General features: G+C 42.4%; 1 protein-coding gene across 5 annotated transcripts in view; it reads right to left on the minus strand.

Moving 5' to 3' along the window:
• The window catches only part of Slc44a1 (solute carrier family 44 member 1), a 181304-nt gene that overhangs the window by 120081 nt on the left and 44567 nt on the right, over positions 1–16656 (minus strand). For all 5 annotated transcript variants that reach the window (XM_034501795.2, XM_076934964.1, XM_076934963.1 and 2 more), the window contains exons 2-3: positions 15915–16004; positions 6148–6290 (exon numbers count right to left, since the gene is read on the minus strand). In XM_034501795.2, coding sequence (XP_034357686.1) covers positions 6148–6290; positions 15915–16004 — 233 coding nt within the window. The remainder of the gene's footprint in view (positions 1–6147; positions 6291–15914; positions 16005–16656) is intronic.

The raw sequence follows: 16656 nt of genomic DNA on the forward strand, positions 1-16656 counted from the left end.
AAGAAAATACATCTTCAGAACCTATAAAAGAAATCAATACTAGTATGTAAGATACACTGGGGAAATTTCTTAGAGTAACAAAGCAAGTTGACACTAAGCAAGATTATGTGTAGGAAGGAGGGCAAAGTTTTCATAACAGAATACCTCAATCAGAACAACTAAGAACATGCCCTCCCTTCCCTACACTAAGAGCCACTGCCCCCTTGCCATATCCTCTCCTCTGGGCACCCAGGACATGAGAGTATCTGTTCTGGAAGCACCAAGCCTCCCCATTACCTCAAGCCTCCCCACCGAGGCCAGCAAAGTGAGAGCCCTTGTCTCAGTATCTGACAAAAGCTGATGCATCCTGCTCTGCCCACACTGACAAGCAAGGTAAGGGGCAGGCTCTCTACCAGGGCTCCTGTCTTCCCATGTTTCTCTTCCCAGCACATATCCCTCCATAATGAGATGACATTGACCATTTGGTCATCACCAGAGGCCTAAGCAATAGAGCAGCCTCAAGGTTAATATCCTTCTCTTTTTAATAATAATGACAACAATAACTTTCAAATGCATTCTAAAGATGCTTATATGCTATAGATCAAAAATTTATGAGCCAAATTAGAACATGTAGAAGAGCTCTATTTTTGGAGTTGCCAATCAGTTCACCACCCACTCTCTACAATCAAGTCTGGCTCTATGCCCAACCCAGGGTGTGTAGTACCATCTCCTTAGCTTAGCTACAAGGTAAGTCACTCTCTGTTCATAAGTGCTTGGTAGGCTGTTATTAGATAAATAATCTCACATTTTACAACTCCATGGTTCTATAGCAGATAATTTTATCTGGATTGACCCAGACTTAGGCTGAAATCTGATTTTGCTTCTATGCAGGAAAGTCTTAGTTTCTTAAGCATGCAACTCAGAAATGAATTTAATTCCATGTGAAGTTGAGGCTTTCCTGAATCTCACAAACACAGTGGGGGCAGTTCTCTGTGCAACAGTGTTTCTATAAGAAATACACTATCAGGTGCAAAGTACCACTAGGAGGGAAAAAGTATTATAACTAGAAGGGTCAATAAATAGATTTTTCTTTACTAATAAGAAAATTCTTATAGTCATCTTGGCACCTTAAACATTTGGTTAAAATAAGACAGATCTGTTCCACTCGCCCATCCCTCTCCTGACTCTCCTGACTCTCCTCCTTCCGTGATAATTACAAGTAAATAAGCCCTCATCAAGGAAGAGACATACTCAGATCTGAGAGCTACAAAAACATGTTGCTTCTGGGAAGACAGAGTATATCAGAGCACCGGATAAAGTCCAAGAGGCTTCTCTTAACCCTGACACTTGTGTTCATGTCCTTATGAAATTCCTTTTTCTTGAGTTTGAGTGGAACCTGAAATTTGTGCCTCACCAGCAGAAAAGTGGCAAAGATGACATCCATCACTTCCACAATTGCAGCACAGAGTATAATTTCCACAGCAAGCAGACTTTCTACACTGATATTACTTCCATAATTATACTACATAGAGGTGTAACTTCCATTGTTCTAGAAGATTCTCTAGATGCTGTTCATTGGTTCTGATGGAGTAAACTGCTACCACAGCAACCTACACCTAAACTTGTGAATCACCAGACACTGACATGACAAATGTGGCTTGCTTTCAGCCACTAAATTTATGATACTGTTACCTAGCAACCAGTAATTAATAGACAGATGAGAAACACAATATAATTAGGGAGCTAACTGAAGGCAATAGAATAATGAGTATGAGACAGGAAAGTTCAGGCAATCACAGTAAAGGAAGCTTACTACAGGGTAGGGTTATTTTGAAACACTTCACAAAAAGGTCAGCTGTGAGACCTGGCTTAAGTGTTTCAAAGATTCAGATAAGCACACAGGCAGAAGCAACGGCACAGAAGTGGAATCAATCAAATGCCATGGTAATAATACCATACTGAGGAGCAGTGGGAGAGGACTGGGTAGGTGAAATGGGTCCAGCACTCTAAAGGCCTACAAGGGCAGGGGCTGAGTGGGCTCATCTTTGATACTATAGACCACAGCAGGAAAGCAAAGGCTCTTGAAGAGGAAAATGGCAAAATAAAAGCCCTATTTTCAAGAACTTAATCCTATTACGGTAGAAAGGACAGAGCTGATTACAGATAAGAAGACCAAGAATAGATACGCTAAGCACAATAGTTGTCATGAGAGGCTAACAAGTGGGGAGGAGGGGGCTTCACGCATATTAATAACCAAAAGCATGCAAATTAAAACTATAAAACACTATTCTGTGGCTTATCAAATTAGTAAAGAATAAAAACTAATAATACTGGCTAAGATAAAGCAATCTCAGACACTGTTGGTGGGAATGTAAATGCAACAGCCTTTATGGAAAGCCATTCAGCAATATGCATTAATAATCTTAAAATATTCAGATCCTCAAACCTCGTAATTCACTCCTTAGAGTGAATTTATTTACTCATTCAGCAACCACTGAATGGACTGCCTACTTCATTCCTCACATTGAGTTGGGTTCTAAGGATTCAACGCTGAAAAGTACAGACCCCGTTGCCTTCACAGTAGTTAGTAGAGTCACCCCTCTGACAAAATATTAAAAGAAGAAAAAAGTATACTTATTTATATTACAGGCCACAAGGAGAGTGTACTTCTAAATGGCTAGTTAAAACTGTGATGGGTGTCTCTCTCGTTCCATAGGCAGAATGTCAGGCTCACAGTTTAATTTGTAAATCCAAAGACAGCATCTCTGTGAAGTGACCTTTCTGCTGAGAGACGAAGGATGAGTAGAATTTAGCTACGTTAAGAATGGGAAGGGGAAAAAAAAATCCTAATAGAAGAAATAACACTCATGAAAGGATTTTAGAGGATTTGCTGCTGTGTTATTCAACAAATGCACGTGAAGGTCAGATAAGGACCAGGCACTGCAGTAAGGGCTTGGGATAAGGGTTAGGAGAAAGATTCGAGGCACCAGCCCATGACACAGGTGTGACAGTACTACACCAACTGTGGAAGGACCCAGAGTTCAGTGAGGCCATGAGGACAAGGAATGACTGCAGACAGAGGCAGCCAGTACACGGGCAGGAAAAGAGAAGAGGATGGGCTAAGCTAAGGCAGACAAAGAACGCTGTCTTCTCATCACTGAGTTCAAATATGTAGACTTACCTGAAAATGGATATCCAAAATTCTACCAGGCCTACAGGTCATTACCATCCACAGACAGAGATACAGTGGCTGAAAAGGTAACAGTGCAGAGGAGACCAAGTTGGGGCCAAAAATACAGGAGTGAGTATGGTGGCGTAATCCCAGCCCTGGGGAGGATAAGGCAGGTGGAACTCTAAGATTTCAGGGCCATTCTGGTCTACATAGAGAGTTTCAGGCCAGCCAGTGCTACACAGTGAGACTGTGTCTCAAAACAAACAAACAAACAAACAAACAAACAAACAAGAAGCTTTCTATGTTAAATATGTGTTCATGAGTTAAGGAAAAACTACTTGAAAGCAATTCTCTCTACATTTAAACATGAATGGCTTCTGACTAAGGTACATATTCAGAAAAAAGTGACTCTTTCTCAGCATGATGTATAATTTCTGTTTTTCAGAGGCCATGGTGTGTATAAACTAGCCAGAAGAAGATGTGGAATCTGCCTCCCCCACCAGTTGGATGAACACCACAGGGTTGTATCTGCACTTCTTTTTTTTTTTGGGGGGGGGGGTTGAGACAGGGTTTATCTGTGCAGCCCTGGCTGTCCTGGAACTCACTCTGTAGACTAGGCTGGCCTCAAACTGAGAAGTCCACCTGCCTCTGCCTCCCAAGTGCTGGAAATAGAGGTGTGTGCCACCACTACCTGGCATATCCGCACATCTTATGGTAAATACATATGCAGAGTCACTAGCAAGTCATGAACCAGGCCATAAGGACAGTGGAGTAAAGCAAGAAACCCTCTCTTTCCTATGCCCTCAGTTGATAGTCTCATATATTTGGTACATTTTAACAGTACTGGGGATGTTAACATCTTATGACACAGGTGTTACCTAATAAAATAAACTGAACTTCTACATAGTCAACATTATTTCAAAATAAAATGTCCACCAAAAAGATAGGAGTATTTTCAGTATAAAAACTGACCCAAGGTCCGAAACGTGTGTTAACTTCATGAGACAATTATAAGAAACACACATGAAACAACTTTCTAAACTGCTGAGACCCACTGTCCACTTCTCTCAAGGGATGCAGGATACAGGTGCACTTCAGAAAATGACAGGGTCAAAGACTAGTTATAATCTCATAATCAAACTCAAGTTGTTTGACATTGAGAAAAAGGTTATAGAGTAAAAGACAAGTTTTTCAGATGGTGTTACAGACTAAAATTTAAACATAATCTAGGGACAGAATCATAACTCTTTCAGTTAGGAATGATGATAGAGTACTTTATCTAATTGACAAATATGATAGACAGGGTGTCATTTGTATATCATACTCTGTAATTTACATGATTGTTATGGTTTTGTTCAATTTATGCCTGGGAGAAGAGTTTCTTGTTCTTTGGTTTTTTTATTGGACAGAAAAGGTAGGGGTGGTTCTACTGCTAAGGTCCTGTTCCCCAATTGGTTCTTGATCTGTCAGTAAAGAAGCCATGGGACAACTGCTGGGAAGAAGGAACAGGCGGGACTCCCAGGTCCCCACAGGCAAGAGACAGATGCAGGAGAAAAAGGAATGGAGAGTTTGCCATGCCTCGGAGAGAGTAAAGCCAAGCAGCCATGTGAGATCTTGGGCAGTTACAGGCGGAAAGTTGGGAGTGTTGAACTGGGACTAAAGGTAACTGAGCAAATAAAGTGGAGGACAGATTTGGGGTGCTGAGCTAAGAGTATTGGGAGGGCACACTAGCCGAGGGAGATTTATAATGCCCAGCAATTGAGCAAATAAGGCAAGTTGAAATTGAACAACGCGTATGTCTGTGGCTTTTATCCGTGGATTCAAGGGAATCTGGGTGGGGGCTGGTGGCGTGGCTCTTCCCAGAACTTAGGCAGGGTAGCAAAAGCCACAGGCAACAAGAAAAGATGCTCACTCCCACCAACCAAGCACATGGCCTTGGAGGTCGCCTCAGCTAAGCCTTTGTTACTCCTGTCTTGCAGAGTGATAAATGCTTGTCAACTGTGGGAAGCCATGTAGATACTCCTTGTTGTTACTTAAAACTTGGTTTATTTGACCTGCACGATCTTGTCTTCATTAAAGGGAGGACTGTCTCTAAGAAAGAATAAATAATCAAAGTTCTTCAAGTTCATAAAACCATCAAATTCATCTTATACAGAGGGGCCCCAAGATTTAACCAACAGAGTCATAAAATCACAAGTTGTTACAATCTACTCTGACATTTCCTAGAAAGTATACTAGACTAATTAACCTTGTTACTGTGCAATTAGTTTTATTTATTCTGAAGACCTGGTTTGACTTGAAATAACATAATGACGTTTAATGGCATACACACTCACAGCCTGAAAATTCATACAGCAATCATATATATGATGTATTTACTGAATAAAATGTATCTTCCCATTGATATTAGAAATAAAATAATAACTCTTGAAGAGCGATGACATTTATGGTCAGGAGTTTCATGACATCCTAAAGATGAATACTGAGAACCCAAAAAATTATTTCAGTCTCTCAAAGAAGATGTAGCTTTTATGGAACTGGAAAGATTTAAATACTTGCATTACAAAATATTATTTTATAACTTTAAGGCTTTGGTATCTATTATCATCCTTCTGTCTTGCATTAAGTATAATTTTAATATAGAGAATACTAGCTTATTTTCTGGGTTAAGGAGTAGACCATAACCTAAAGGCTAATGGGAAGACAGAGCACATAAGTGACCCTTTCAAATCAAGGCTTTTTTAATACACTAAAACCATAAGGTGGCCCACTTAACAAGGCAGTTAAATTTGTTTCCTGGAGAACATATTTGTTAAATGAAAGCAGCAGTGATTAAATACCCCATTTAAAACATCATCAACAACAAAAAAATATCGCTCTATAGAAAGCATATGAAAATATCCCAAAAACACTATCTTTAAGGTACAAAGAAAATCATGCCATCCCATGCTTCCCCCCAAGCTTCCAGACAGTTCACCATTCAAGAGTCTACTCACTTCCGGTGGGTGTGGTCCAGACCACTGTTCGGTATTGCTTCCAGTTTTGCATTTCTCTGCCCACAGATATTTCCATAGCTGTCGTATCCTGATACTAGTCTTGCTGCTGCACCTGTTGCTACTGAAAAGCCACAAATAAATCCCTAGAAAAGAAACAGAAAAAAAACACACACACAAATAAACCATTTCAACAGCCACAGTCACTACTTGATATGATAATGAGTTTCTTTTGTCTGCTGAAGGGAACAAAGAGCTATCTTCCCTTATAGCAAACATTATTACGCTCTTTTCCCTGGTCTGCATAGGAACAGCATGAAGTCCACAGGGAAATACCATTTGCTACTGGAAGAAAACAAATCCCAATCTTCCACACCTTAGGATCGCCTTTGGGTTTTGTGACATCCATGGTAGTGTCTCCATATTGAACACCTGCTCTGAGCTAGGCTGCACAAAGGGAATCTCTCAGACATTCTCTATTTCTCCTGGCGAGGTTGAATAAGCTGACCGGAGCCACAAAAGCTAGGAAAGGGCACTGTGGAGCATCAGAGCCTGCTGTAGTCATTCTTTAGTTTACTTGGTCATAAACAGGATCTATTAAACGAACAACGAAGGATAAATGGGGGTTAAAATCCAGAGAACAACAGTATGTGAGGTTTGGATCGGTATCACCCCTGTGAGCACAACACTTTTGTCCTTTCTGCAACGAAGCTGTACAAGACCCAAGATTTACATCATGAAGCTCTCCCTTAATACTGGAGAGCGGAGGGAGAATAAGGAGACACTGGCATCCTGTACTGCAAAGGTCACTTATTTCATGGGAAAGTGCTTCACCTTCTAACACCAAAGGCAAGTGTTAGACACTGGGGACTACACTGTGCTGGCTTACTCAGATAGGGGCTGGTCAAGTGTTTGACACTAGGGACTACACTGTGCTGGCTTACTCAGATAGGGGCTGGCTAGTCACAGTAAAGCAAAAGAAGCCAGCAATCCACCACAGCCCACTGTAAATAAAAAGAGCAAGATCAGTGCTGGCTGATGGAGGCTCTGCTAGGAATGCGGACTGATGGAACCTAGCCATCAAGAGGACCAGTTTCTCCTCTCTTTAGTCAGGTTACGTAGGCAGAGATGATCGCCAGCGATTCTTATCGAAATGATGCTGCTGGATCTCAGGCTGCGGAAGTGCATGATACAGTTTCATGCAACTCCTCAGAGGAAAGCATTTTTCCCTTTACACATCTTTATCTGAAAAGTCTAAGAAATTCTAACTCTTTTATTTCTTGATAGCTCTTTTGACTTCCACGATGTGACGTGCGGGTAATGATAGATGAACGCACAGCTCTGTTCCACAGAAACTTCTAAAACCCCTGTGGGAGAAAGTAGACTCAGAACAGAACCCATGCCCGACTTCCTAGTCCCTGATCAACTGCCTTCCTTAACTGTCTCACCTGACAAGGGGACATAATGCGTACACTGCTCTTCACGCTGGGGTAAGGCTGGAACGGCACTGTAGTGAGAGCTTACTCAATGGCTCATACACTGTTATCAGAAACCACAGCATGGACAAGAGAGCGACTCTGGACTTTGGTTATACACTCTTGTGTTATCAATGGGACACAGATGATGCCATTTTCTATGAATACAACTTTGGTCAAACTAGCTCAAGCCTAAGTTTCCCCTTCCAGTAACTGAGATTAAAATCCCTTAACCCAAAGGCTGGTGTAGGACATACTAGAGACAATAATGGGACGTGCATGCCCCATAAATGCTAGTGCCCCACCCCACTCAAAGCATCAGCTGAGTGCCCGCACTGATCCCAGGGGCAGTCGGCCTGCAGTCACTGGCTTTAACTCCCCTGTTGCCCTCCCTGCTCCCTCTCCTCTTCTCTATACACTGAGAAAAGCTAAGTTCACTGTGGACATCAGGTCAATGCTAGGTGAGACAGCACTGTTCTATCAAGAACTTGTTATACCAACAGAAGGGTACTAAGAAGGATCATGGAGTAACACAGGTACTGAATGAGCTCAGTGTCTGGACTTACCACCTGGGTACCTCTGATCTAAGTATCAACTCACACTCTCCTCACCTCTAACGCTGAGTGCACCTACCTACCCTCAGCATAACGATGAGAGCCAGAGGCGATAATGCAGATCCAATCCCTGGCTAAGTATCTGCTACCTGGAAGCTGATGGATACATAGAAGCTGTCAGTAGTACATATGAACGGTAAGTTTGGCCCGCAGAGGCTGACATCAGTACCAAGAAGTGACAAAACCTGCTCGATCTGTTGCCTATGTCAGAACAAACAAAATTTTGTGGGGGGTGGGGGGGGCAGAAAATGAGCAATAATGCTGGTATTTTTATTAGTCTATAAAAATACTTTCAGATCACAATTAAATTTCTTTACTATCCCAGAACAGCAAAATAGTCAACTAAAAGGTTCTGTTTCACTTTCATTATTTATAGGGTTTTTTTTTTCCTTATATTTGAGAGGAACATTGTTACAGATTCCTTTAGATGGCTTCTGATTTCCCCTCCTGATTGCTTTATAACAGTTCCATATGACACTCCACAGGATGGGTTTCCTACCATTTACTGTAAGCCACCTCACATCCCTCTGGGGCATGGCTGGGTAGAAATTACAAGTGTTACATATGTATGCTAAAATGGGACACTGTCAGATTTCCACACAGGTCATTTAAAGGTCTTAGAAGCTTCCAGAAGCACAAGAGCAGGGAGTCTGAGAAGCCGAAAGGGTGGGGGGGTAACAGATAATAAGGGGTAAGAAATCCTAAGGACTTCCCACTTGGTTCAAGTACTGAAGATGCAGAACAAGGGCAAATTAATTGAAGTTCCCAACTCGTTAAAAAGAAAAGCACAAAGATCCAAATACAGGCAACAATATCATTTCAGAAGAGAGAGAGAGGGAAAAAAGCACAGTATGTGAAATTAAAACAGGGTAGGAGAAAGCTTTCAGGATACATCCAATACTTTCATGGCTCTCCAGCTAGAGGAGGGAAAAGGCACCCAGCAGAAGGAAACCACACCACAGATGGGAATGTTTAGGAGAAAGGCTTGTCAATGTGGAGCAAAACACAACCACTGTTACTAAGGAAGGGAACTGTGATGAAAACATTCAAGCTTTTGAAGGGCTTCGGGGGCTGCTACCCTGAGGGCCTGAGGAGGCACAGCAGACAGACCACTCATAAAATTGGGTGGCTGTAAGCAGAGAAAGGCATAGAGCTGAGGGGCAAGGGTCACGGACAAGACCTGGGTACCAGTTATAAATGAGAGGAAGACAACTGGCAAATAAGAAACTACTGCTCCCCTGTCACAGGGCTAACATTACTTAAATAAGATATTTGCTTAGATTTGTGCACCACCAGGATAAACTTTCTGTCGTGTGCTTGTTGGATTTTCACACCCACATTTTAACTAAGCAGCTGAGCAGAGCAGATGGTCTTTGTGGGGGTTGGGGTTCAACAAAAACCTGAGGTGAGGAGGAGGATGTGAATATCCCAAAATAGTGAATGGGGGTTGGGTGGCCGTTCATGGCCACACACCAGCTCAGCTCTTTCTCAAACACCAAACATCCTAGGTGGTGATCCATCCATCCGGACGGACAGGATTGGTCTCCCCAAAACCACACTTCTAAAGCGGTGGGATAATATTTGGTTCCTGTTCCTCCTCTTCCAAAAAATTCTGAGACTGGGAGGGATATCTGGATCTAACGGCTAAAGTCAGATTAGAAGCTTTTGTCAGAATACTGAATTTGCAGATTCCTTTAAAGTTTAATAGAATGCATTGCTCTAAGAGGAAGGAAAATGATGCTTGACAAGTCTCAGAAACTAGTACGCAATAAGCATTTTTTTAGTATATGCAAGGGTAAAACGCACCATAAAGGAATCAGAATACTCTTAAAGGAAAAGAAAACACAGGACACAAAGGGGTGGAAATCCAAACCCAAGACTCAGTTTTACAGAGAGAGAGGCAGAGAAAGGAAGACAAGAAAAACAAGCAGCAACAAAAACAGACAAGGAGCAGAGACCTGACCCCGCCTTTGGCACTAACATGCCTTAGAAACTGAATTCTCCCGCCCGTGTCCTTAGTAGTAGAGAGTCGTTTCCAGGCTCTTCCACATCCCACATTGCACATTAAGGTGGGTGAGGGGAAGGGGAGGAACTTAAAGTCTAATTACAGAGAGAATATATAATTCACCCGGTTTACCACAGTGATGGGGAAAAAGTAGACTAAAATATATTTAGCTAAACTGTATACTTTAAAAATGTTAAAGTGGCATTATGCATAGCAGCATGGGTCTGTAGTCTCAGGTTCCATCACTCCGGGAGTTGAGGCAGGAAGATTATGGCATATAAGGCTAGCCTGTACTACACAGCAAATTCTGTCTCAAACATGAAAAAAAAATGGTAAATTATATGCTTCATGACTTTTAATCACTATTTTTTAAAAGAACAGAAAAGAAAATGAACTTAACAAAAGCTGGTTGTCACCTGGGCCAAACTCCCTCTGGCAATTTGCTACAAACTGTCTTTTACTCTGTGATCCTGGCAGAGAACAGATCAAAGAAGTAATTCAGCACTGAGCTGGCTCTCACACATGCTCACTCAGAGTTAATGCACTTGGTGGAGGGAGACAGCATGCCCTGGGAACTACACTAATGCTAGCAGAGAATTAAAAGGTCCCTAAAGCGGCACCTACACAGCAGCTCCTAAATCCAGCTCAGACTCAGACCCGTGTCCAATATTCCAACCTTGCGTTCAAGATGGTGTATTTTTCTGAAATTCTCCATGTCCCAAAGCCACGTTCTCTGTCCACATTTTTCCAGTCACCATGCTTTCCTGCACAACCTGTCTCCATCTAGGGCAACAGTGTCTGTAGGCTGCATATGGAGACTTGGAGTAAAAGGGTTCTTTGTTCTGTTTCTTGCATGCTTACCCACGTCCTAGCTTCCTAAATCCGTGTGGAGGAGGAAGTATCTATCGCCCAGCTGTTAGGTCAGTCTTAGACACCGGCTGGAAAATAAGTTAACTCTGTTCCAAAGCTCCATGTCCTAGACAGAAACATCTTCTGTTGTTTCTGATTCCAGGCAACAAAGAGATTCTATGGAGACCTTCTTCCTCCTGGGACCAAGGCTGCCACTGTAAAATCTTAGATCACTTATTGAATACAGCCGTGTCTTAATTTCCTTAATCTGTAAAGCCTAAGATGCGATCAACATAGTATACACTTCTATGTGAGACAGAGGTGTGCTTCTACATGTCCAACCACTACCATGTCTACCCTACAGTAAGCAGAGATGACTCACTTGCACTGTGGACACTCCTCTGCTTCCTGCCCTTTTTGTGGTAAGCTCACCTCCTGTCTCTAGCTCCTCTTCTCCTATGTATTTCCCTAAGAGGACCAGGCCCATTAGATGACCCAAGTCATTTTTACCAAGAAATGGTTGGGAAGCATAAAATTAGGTGCCTATTCCTGGTAAGTACAGAAACCATGATTGGGAATCTAAGAGCAATGGGTTAGAATGTAAACTGAAAGGTTCTACCCGGAATCACTAGAGCAAAAACCTCAGAGTCATGCTGACTTGACTCCCACTGCTGCACATGGGTGACCACTGGTAAACGTTACCGATCCTACTTACCACGGTAACAACTGGTAAACGTTACCAAACCTGCTTCCTTCGTCTCTTTTCTTTTTCTCCTTTTTTAAAAGCACACGTTTTGAGTTTGTCGCCACTTATTTGGACTGCTAGTCCTAGTCCCCTGCTGCGCTCTCCCGACAATGTCTTCCACCTTCCACACCATCTTTAACATTAGAAGCCGAGTTCCCCTTAAAGCCCCAGTCATGTCACAACCTTGCAGATCCTTTCTACGACTCTGATGTCAGGGCACTGAGCGGAGCCTCCGCCGCAGCTCGCTCGTCACCAGCACTCCCGGGATTATGGCACAATCACTAATGGGTGCTGAGAAGTGAGATCTCTAAACAAAAACCCCAGATGACTGTTGTGTCCAGATAGAATTGAGAACTGTTTGACTGAAACACAGGAATTGGAATTTGGAAGTGCAGGTTATGATTAACATATCCTGTCAGAAGCAGGATCGCGAGTTCCAGGCCAACAGGGGCCAGACATAGCACGCACCACATGCCTGTAAACCCAGCATGCAGGAAGCTACCCCTAGAAGATCATGAAGTAAAGCCCAGCCTGCCAATAAGATTTTGTACTTCCTCTTCTCCCCAAAATTAAATTCAAGCATGAATGATGGCAGCTCAAGAAGACTGAAACAATTTACTTTGAAAAACATTGTACGTTCTTGACAATTCAAGCACTAAAAATCTTGTAACTAGAAAACAAACAGTAAATCGTGACAAGGAGATGGGCACGTGCAAATATGAGATTAGTAATGAGGGTGGGTTAAAGAGAACAAGGTCTTAAAATACCCAAGAGAGACTATGCATCAGGCAATAAAAAAGATAAAGCTAAGGTCTGAACACCAGGCTACAAGCTAACTAGGAAACAGTCTATTAAAGGAGCAAGCAGGGCCAGTCACTGAAGAGAACATAGAAATTTCTTATCTCTACCACTTACTAGATAGGCTAATATTTATCATCACTATACCTTGTGGATACAAGGGCGTAAACTCTATCTCACTGGATAATTCAGGGAATTACACAAATGCTTGTTGAGTGTTTGTTTTAAAATTCTAGATGGAGACGGAGAACTGGCCCTGGCGGTTAATAAGCATTTGTTGCTCTAGCAGAGGACCCAGATTCAACTCCCAGCACCCACATGGGAGTTCACAACCATATATAACACCAGCTCCAGCAGACCTGACACTCTCTTCTCATTTCTGCCAGCACCAGGCACAGGTGTGGTACCCAAAATGCATGCAAGGAAAGCACACATAAAAAAATAATAATAAAGAAAGAATTTTTTTTAACACTAGTGAAGAACATTGTTCAAAAAGTTAAAAGACTAAAAGTGACTCCAGATTACTGCCCATTTGAAAACCTGAAAAGTCTAAAATACATCAAGATCTGGAACTTTCTGAGCACTAGTATGGGCCACATGTGGAAAATTCCATGTGTAATCTCCTGTGGTAAGCTGCAGCTAAAACTACATAAAATTACCTAGGGTAAGGTATATATGAAACATGAAGGAATCTATGTTCAGACTTGGGTTCCATTCCCAAGATACTTTATCACATTATATGCACCAATATTCCAATGTTAATATTTTATACTTCTTTGTGCATGCTGCATACGTGCACATGAGGGTCACAGGACAGCCTGAGAGAAGCAGTTGTCTCTTTCCACCATGTGAGTCCTGCAGACCATACTCATCCACCAGGCGTGATGGAGGGCTCCTTTGCCCACTGAGCCTTCTCAACTGCCATCCAAATGTTTTTAAAATTTGGGTAACACTTTGAACCCTGAGCATTTGGAATATGGTTTACTACAGAATGAAATTCAAATGGGGCGAATGTAAAAAAAAACATATAAAACAAAACCCAAAACCAGAAGCAAAAGTATGAACCTCAGCTGCGCTTGTGAGATGGGCAGCAGAACTTTCAGATTCCTTCCATCTCTTCACGACTTGACATCAGCTCAATTCCATGAGAAAGTAACCTATTTAAAGATTCACTCCAAAACAAATAATGTGGTGCCTGTATTTAAAAGCACACACAGTGGGTCTTAATTACCATCATGATGAAATCGACATTATATTAATTACAGCTGCATTAAAACATTTCGGTAAATAGCTCCTAACGCATAAGTAACTCCCAAATCAGTCTATTAACATTAATGATTGCACTTTCCTGGGCTATTTGAGCCCAGAAAATCAAAAGCACCTTGGGTGGTATGGCACGTTTTTACAAACATAATTTTGAAGGTCAGTTGCTATTTGTCCTGGGGTTACAATGGACGTGGAAACGCTGTAGGCTGGTTTTATTAAGCGGAGTCTTTCCATGTTCTTTATGAATATTCACACATGGTGAATATCTGATGTCATTCCACTAAGGTAAGCAAACTCTTGAACAACAAATAGCTCATAAGGCCAGAGTTAGCATTTTGACCTTTCCTGTGTGTCCCTAAATTTGGTGAAAGTGTACTATGCCTTTAAAACAAATACTGTTTATCTTTGTGAGTTTATCATATCTCATTCAAATGTTTTCTTTTCCTCTGCTGGGGGCGAGAACCTTGACTACAATTGCGGCTACTAGCTGTATACTAGACGGTATACAGAGAGAGACAAAGAATCTTGGTGACTTTTTTTTACAGACGAAAAGCAATATGTCCAAAAGGAACCTGTATAGAAAGGGCAGGAAGACGGGGTAAAAAATCCAACTTATTAAGACCTGGGATGCTGGAACCGGTGCGATTGCACTCTTGAGTTAGACACCATGGGATAGAATGATGCGCTGTGCAGTTTCCCTGAAGAGAGAAAGGGTGACAGAAAGCACTGACCAAGGGCAGAGCTGGGCAAGCCCTCACTGCCATGTGACCTGAGGGTGGTCCTCAGATTCCTCTTTAGGTTTCATGTTTTAATCCCTAAACTAGGGACGATGAGCCAGATGAGTGTTCCTAAGCCCTTCAAAGCTCTAAACAACCAGTCAGTGCTAAAGTTGTATGTCTAGTATTTTGCAGCCTAGCACCCTGGCAGCAACCACAACCATGAATGCCAAATTCTGGCAAGGCAGAGTAGGTGTGCCACAAACCCAGTGACTTGCACGGGCTCCCATTCTCATCTTCTCTACTGAGTACAGAATCAGCAGATGTCTTGACTGTCATCAGAGAGATGCCACTCATCATACTGGATGGTAGGCTGGGGGCAGGCATAAGAGACAAAGTACTGGGCAGACTCTTCCCCTGGAGGAAGAACTCAAAACTGCAAAAGTTCAGTGTGGCAGATATCAAATAGCTAACATTCACTTTTCTAAAGGAATGACAAGTCCTGGGGAGAGCTTTGGGAGCGCTTGGCAGGCATTTGACATTGGGCCAGGACAAGGAAGTAAGCTTCAGGCAGGAATCTGATTTGGGGCTAGAACAAAGAAGTAGGCTGAAGGCAAGAATATGACTTTGGGCTAGGACAGGGAAGTAGGCTCAGATATCTTGGTCATCCTGATAAATCTCTAGAAACAGTGACTTTGTTTATTGCTTTGCTTGTTTCTCAACCTAGAACTGGTCTTATTATTTGAATGTAATTAAAACGATATAAAAGCAGACTGGGAAAAAATAAACCCGCCTCAGCCTCAGAACTGGCTGGGGTCGTGCTACAATGTTGTTTAAATGTCTGTTTTCTTTTTAATCCTCGCTCCTGCCCTGGAGAATTGCTGACTGGCTGAGCTGGTTTGGTCAGAGTCCCTTGGAAAAGAAGGGGCTGGCCCAAAGAGAGCCATGAAGTTTGTGTGACTGGAGGAGTTGGGACTCAGGATGCTCAACTAACCCTTCAAGATCAGATTTCAAAGAAACATGCAGCAGATGATCTGGCTCTCGCGAAGGACTGAGTGAAGGAGCTGTGACGCCTTCAATTTTATCTCAGTTTTCATACAAATGAAATAAAAGAAATCAAAATAGCAAAAGGACAGCAAATACTACTGAGTTGTATTAAAAGGGGAAAAGAGCTCCCTTGATGGGACCTTAGCCCCCCAATGACCCCAGCTTACAGTAGGGAAGAGATGCACTGGAAGGTCTCAGTTCCCCCTCATTCCCTGGCATCCAGAGTTGAGGCGTGCTTAGCGTGAGTGTCCTTACCATCCCAATGCAGAAGAGAACAAAGAGCAGCAGCCATGGTATGTCTGTGCAGCTACGGTCCTCCAACGGCTTCCATTCTCGTTTGGAGCTCTAATTCAAAATACAAAGTAAGAGAACATGGTAAGCGCCAACTTTAGTTTAAACTGGAAAGGTACAAACGCACCGTTTCTACCCACATCCTTATTTTTGCTGGACAATGTCTTTGTGAAGTCAACCTTGGCTTCTACGGCCAACATGGCAGTGGCTCTGGTCCCACTTTCACCCTGGCGTCATGGGACTAATATGGATAGTTTCTGTGGTACTCCACTGAAATATTTAGCATGCTGAATTGTTATTCTTTTCTATTTCTCTTTTAAGACAATGTCTAATGTAGCTCAGGTTGGTCTTGAGCTCCTCGTGTAGCCAAGGATGCGCTTGGACTCCTAATCCTTCTGCTTCTGTTTCTATATCTTGAGTATTAGAATTACAGCTGTGAGCCACCCATCTAGCTTATGGGATGCTAGAGATCAAACTCAAGGCACTGTGCATACTGGACAAGCACCTACCAACTAAGCTGCATGCTCAGCCCTGAACTGTTATTCTTAGGGAGCCTGAGTCTGTAACATACTGTGAGTCTAGCAAGAGAGCAAGCCAGTCTCCTTTCCCATCAGTTGAGATAATGCCTAAACCTTTATATGTTCTCAATGAGGGCTTCCTGAAATGAATAAACAAATGAACTCTTCCATTTGTGTGTCCAGATGAC

Source organism: Arvicanthis niloticus, chromosome 5, assembly GCF_011762505.2.
Source record: "Arvicanthis niloticus isolate mArvNil1 chromosome 5, mArvNil1.pat.X, whole genome shotgun sequence".
NCBI classification, from domain to species: Eukaryota; Metazoa; Chordata; class Mammalia; order Rodentia; family Muridae; genus Arvicanthis; species Arvicanthis niloticus.